This window comes from Caretta caretta, chromosome 3 (genome assembly GCF_965140235.1).
Source record: "Caretta caretta isolate rCarCar2 chromosome 3, rCarCar1.hap1, whole genome shotgun sequence".
NCBI lineage: Eukaryota > Metazoa > Chordata > Testudines > Cheloniidae > Caretta > Caretta caretta.
Window position 1 is genome coordinate 82,879,335 of NC_134208.1, and position 6,000 is coordinate 82,885,334.

Here is a 6,000-nt window from a genome sequence, read left to right on the forward strand (position 1 = left end):
TACCAAAGTAACTCTTTTTACCTCACTATTTTTAATAAGTAACAGATTACAATGGCTTGTGGGTAACTGACACTAACTAAACTAATAACTAAATTAAATAAATTAAATAACTAAATTATTTACACAAGTGTGATAAAGTGGACTAGGCCCTGAGACCACCTTCTGGAGGCCTTGTGGTCCTGCCAGACCCTGCCCCAGAAAAGGGAAGTGGAGAGAGAGTCCTCCAAGCAGCCTAGAGCAGTGGCATGGGACACAGGTGCCAGAAGCAGCCAATCCAGGCCCAGCAGACCCATTTAAAAGGAGTTGCAGTGCAGAGCAGAGATCAGTTCCTTGATGACAGAGCATGGATAGTGTGCCTGGCTGGCTGAGGGAGCTACAGGACCTCGGACAGAGAAGTTCTGGCAAACACAAAGGAGCTCCGGATTGGCTGCTGGGACTCAACCAGGACAAGGCCCAGAGATAAGGGCGAGGAATTAGCTGTGTCCATGGAGAAGTGGCCCAGAGAATTGTAGCAGCAATGCAGTTTAACTAAAGGGATGCAGTGGATGGCTGCTATCTAGGCAGTCCCTGGGCTGGGACCTGGAGTAGAGGGTGTGCCTGAGTCTCTTTCCCCCTCCCCCTGCAGCCACTGGGAAAGTGACCTGGACTTTGATGCACCGCAGAAGAGGAACTGAACTCTTAGTAGCCCAGCAGAAGAGTTGGAGCCAGAAAGGCCCAGAGAGGCAAAGAGCGTCTAGGGAGGGAACCCTGGTGGATGTGATGGCCGGGACTGCTTGAAGAGCAGGGACAATTTGAGAGTGCCCAGAAGGGGCTGAGAGACAGTTTGAACCAGGATACTGTAATATGCCCTGTTGGACTGATTGAGGATCTAGCCCAGGAACATGGCTGCAGATAAAACAGATGTTAGAGAGCACTGAGATAGGCCCCCTGTTGGACTTATATCGCAGAAGGGGTTTGATTTTTATTTCACATAGAGACTCTGTGGGACTCAGGCAGAGGGTGAGTCACTGAAGACTCATCAGAGAGAGTGCGAGCGAGCGTGTGTGTGTGTAGGCACACACAGACAGGGGATGCTCATGAGAGGTGAGTGCGAGCCCATTACAAGAAGTTGCGGACAAAGGAATTGGAAACAGTTTCCAACACTATGAAGCAATATTTGGACACAGCCGTTTAACTGATAAGCAAGTTTTGGGATGAAAAAATTTAAATTAGAATGCAAATATTGAGGTGATTGAGTATTTGTTGATTTTGAATCATTTTAAAAATTTACCAGAAACTGTGCAATCTTAAAGTTACTGTACCTCTCACTTTAAGTGTCTGGATACAAATGAAAATGAAAATATAGTCCAAAACCTGCACAGAGTAAAGACTCCACTTTAAAGAACCCTGATATTCCAAGCCTTTTCTTTCTGTAGTAATCCATGAACACTTTGTCTAGGTCTACTTATGTCTATCATGATAGACAATTTCATATGGAACGAAAACACAGCTCTTTCCCTACTACCCGTCCGAGGATAAAATGGCTACAAAGTAAACTGTATCCCATAATTTATGCACGAGCAGTTCTATTTCCTTTAGTGATAGTATAGGTCAGGGATCGGCAACCTTTGGCACGCAGCCCACCAGGGTAAGCCCCCTGGCGGGCCGGGCCTGTTTGTTTACCTGCCGTGTCCACAGGTTTGGCCGATCACGGCTCCCACTGGCCGCGCTTCGCCGCCGAACCTACGGACAAGGCAGGTAAACAAACCGGCCTGGCCCACCAAAGGGCTTACCCTGGCGAGCCGCATGCCAAAGGTTGCCGATCCCTGCACTAGTGCAAAATAATCCTCGAAAACAAAGTTACAGTAGTAATTTGTACATAAACTATTTAAATGTATTGCAAATACTGTATTAACCCTTTTGATAACATATATAACCCAAGGCCATAGGAAGTGCTTCTGTGTCAATGTAGCAAAATAAGAATAAAATTGTTAAAAACATACACACAGAACTCAAGCTTTTTGTATGACTGAATGTTGTACTTTTATTCCCACTACAAATTGGTCAGTTTAGTACCAAGCTTCAAAGAGGTTCTGAAGTAACAAACCGTGGGCCTGATTGTACAGGTCCTCCATGCACAGCCTCCTATGGAAGAAGTTGGTTTATGCTCCATGAGCTTGCAAGATAAAGCACCTGAGTTGTTCATGTGTACCATTTTAATAGGAGTATTATAGCTCCAAAAAAAAAAAAAACTGTGTTAATCTGAAAAGTTGTTTACATTAATAAACCAATAAAAATAAGAACTATACATTAAAAGCAGCACTATTTAAGTCCATCTGCATAAGCCAACTCTGATCATGCGTATCTCTACGACATGACTACACTCAGTTGTCCCCTACCCTGGTTACAACACAGTTTACCCCCCTCTACCCAAAATGTATGGGAGCACTGTTAGTCTATTATAGTAGTCAGAACCTAAAACTTCAGATTTAACCCAGTTACAGGGACACTACTAGGCTTCCTTTCCACAAACTTCCAACCGTATTGAATCTGGGTCCTCCACCTCTGTTATAGTTGTAGTGTAGATGGGACGTTATATTTAGTCTACAAAGCTTTAAAAATACAACCAAATACAGAAACACCTTTTAGTTAAATTAAAAAACTGTCACAAGGTTGTGTATAAATCATGCTATTAATTAAGAGCTATGAACAGATCAACCAAAAATTCTTCCGACCATATTTTTTCAAAAGCCAAAAACGGCAAGTACTTTTCATTTTTTATTTTATTAGAAAGTTAATTATATGCTAGTACTGCAATCTTCAATACATATGCCCTTTACTGAAAGCCTACTAGCATCAAATATGACAAAAGTCCACAAAATGTAAATGATTTCTTTTACATTGCATTGATCAAATCGTTAAAATATAGAGATCCATAAAAACAATCAGAATTGCGCACACATAACACTATCCTGGCATACTTAATCTAACAATTGGAGAAAACTCAACCCAAGCATTCCATATATCTTATATTTTTATAGTAACTCACTGAGAGTTTGAAACGTAAGTGTTATAAAGTTGCTCATGAAAACTAGGCAACTGGGATTTTCTTTTAAAAAAAAGAAATTAAGCATTTTAAACATGTTCACAAAGTCCATTTATACAAAATTTGGGTCCTGTTAACCTTGAATATACTTTCACCAATAACATGTCTTCCACTCTAGTGATAGGAGTATGTAAAATACCATCTTTTGAAGGTTTCAGAGTAACAGCCGTGTTAGTCTGTATTCGCAAAAAGAAAAGGAGTACTTGTGGCACCTTAGAGACTAACCAATTTATTTGAGCATAAGCTTTCGTGAGCTACAGCTCACTTCATCGGATGCATACTGTGGAAAGTGTAGAAGATCTTTTATACACACAAAGCATGAAAAAATACCTCCCCCCACCCCACTCTCCTGCTGGCAATAGCTTATCTAAATGTGTATGATAATCAAGTTGGGCCATTTCCAGCACAAATCTGCTGGTTTGTGTGTGTGTGGGGGCGGCGGGGGGGTGGTGGTGGTGGTGAGAAAACCTGGATTTGTGCTGGAAATGGCCCAACTTGATTATCATACACATTTAGATAAGCTATTGCCAGCAGGAGAGTGGGGTGCGGGGAGGTATTTTTTCATGCTTTGTGTGTATAAAAGATCTTCATCGGATGCATACTGTGGAAAGTGTAGAAGTGAGCTGTAGCTCACGAAAGCTTATGCTCAAATAAATTGGTTAGTCTCTAAGGTGCCACAAGTACTCCTTTTCTTTTTGCATCTTTTGAAGGAGACAGACTTTTTTTTTTTAAATCACAAGAACATACCAACACAATATACTTTAAAAGTTCTGTAATCTGGACACAGATTCTTGTGTCTTAAAATTGACAAAGAAAATACTGTCCAGAACAAACCTTGCTTTTGCTTATTTGTGAGCATGTGCATCTTCATCAGTATTTTACTTTTATAATAACTGAGTGAGGTAGTCCTGTCCCTTGATTTCAAATGTCCCACCAGCCTGGACAAACTTAACAGTAACCATCTTAATTTTCTCACACTAGAAGTGTTCTGAAAAAAAGTCTTGTTAACAAAATATATGTTTAACATATGCAACATTTTGAGCTCTTTACTGGACTAGTTTTTCCTGTTTTCCTTCATTTGGATGGTTTCTTCCAAATGTAATCCTTGACATTTGGAAAGTACAATGGTTAATGAAGAAAGGTTAGCTTTGTACAGTAAGCCAGTTCTTTGCATACTGTAAATGTGATAAATCACTCACTCTCTGATGTGCTGGAAGGGGACAAATCTTTGAATAAAAATGGATGCAAGGAAATTCAAATTCCAGTTCTGTTGACTATATGCCAAAGCAGAAAAGCGTAGCACAATTTAAGGCAAGATTTCCAAGAGAATGTGTCAGTTGTGTTAAAACCCTTTAATATGGGAAAGTGCTACAGTTAAGGCTGATATGTTGGTGATTATGTTATGTATAAAGCCAATCTCCCTCTTAGCTGAGCTTCATAATCCTGAACTCCTGACAAATAAACCAACCTCAATAAGTCTTATTATTTCTATTACACCTAGCACCTGGTGACACAGCCAAGGTCAGGTCCCCACTGTGGTAGGCTCTGTGCAAACATCAAATAAGAGATTATCCATTATTAAAAAGAAGCCTGAGCAGGGAACCTGTAGGCTAGTCTCTCTCCTTGGAAGATTTTGAGAAAAGGAATATGTTACAGTGTGACATGTACAATTTCCCTAAGGACTTAAAAATCTCACTTTGTACCAGACCAAGAGCCCTGATTGAACAGCAATTATTCACAGTCCAGACATTATCAAAGGCAGGTACCCCTTCATGGAAGGGATAACAGGAGTCTCAGTGGAGGAAAACAAGTTATCACAAAATATGAGTAAAGGGACCCATGGCAGAAGGGGCATGGGCCCTGGTGTTTACCTGGCGGTGTTAAGCAGGGGGTGCTTGGTCCCAACCAGCTTGCGGACCTGCATGGCGATGTTGCTCAGCTCGTCGCTTAGCAGACAGCGGAGGCTCATGAACGAGGTCGGATACCCCACGATCTTCTCGGCCTCGGACACGACTTTACTCCAGTGAGACGCAGCAGAGGGAGAACCCGAGAACAGGCCCCTTCGCCACCGCACACCGCCGCCTCCTCCTCCCCGACCAGACCAGAGTCCGGGGGGCGGCGGCCGCAGCAGCAGCAGCCGGGAGCAGCAGCCCCCTAAACGCAACAGTAGCAGGGGACACATTCTCCCAGCCCCTTAATAGTCCGTCCCGCCCGCTCCTCGCCTCGCCGCGCCCAGCCTGGCTGCGCTAAGGCTACCCAGGCCCCCCGGTCTCCTGCCGCAGCCCCTCAGTGCCCCCGTGCCCGACTGTACCCTAACTACTGTCGCCGCCGCCAACAGGCTCCTCTCCAGGGGCGGCCGGATACGAAGCCACCCCCTGTGTCCAGCCCTTCTCCCCGCGCAGTGCCTGGCCCCCGGACCCTCAACTCCTGCGAGCCGGGTCCCCTGCTCCCTGCCCGGGCAGCGACCAACCCCACTTCCCACAGGGACGATGCTGATGCTACTGCTACCGCCGCTCCCCGCGGCAGATGCGCGCTCTGCCTCCACCTCCGGCAGCCCGGGCTACTTGTGGCATGGGGGCAGCCATATTAGATGTCGCAAAACACGAGTCGTAAAGCAACGACGACCATGGAATTAGAACCCTCCCCGTTTCCTCACTTTCCGTCTTCAACTAGGGGCGGGGGGCACGGGCGGGATTCCAATCCACCTGCCCTCTCTCCGCTGCTTCCCGAATGGGGGAGGGTGCAGGAGGAAACACCCAGGGCAGCCCCTCCCCTGGGAGAGCCCGTCACACTCCCAGTGACATCCCCTCCAGCCCCTGCCCAGAGAGCCCATCACACCTCTAGTGACACACCCACTCCAGTTCCTTCCCAGAGAGCCGGGGACACACACAGTGACACCCCCTCCAGTTCCTCCC

At 45.2% G+C, this 6,000-nt stretch overlaps 1 protein-coding gene across 1 annotated transcript in view; it reads right to left on the reverse strand.

The window, feature by feature from the left end:
* Window positions 1–5,697, reverse strand: part of PDSS2 (decaprenyl diphosphate synthase subunit 2) — a 185,634-nt gene extending 179,937 nt beyond the window's left edge. Inside the window, exon 1 of the mRNA XM_048844879.2 lies at window positions 4,957–5,697. Coding sequence (XP_048700836.1) covers window positions 4,957–5,267 — 311 coding nt within the window. The 5' untranslated portion in view covers window positions 5,268–5,697. The remainder of the gene's footprint in view (window positions 1–4,956) is intronic.
* Window positions 5,698–6,000: the final 303 nt, after the last annotated feature.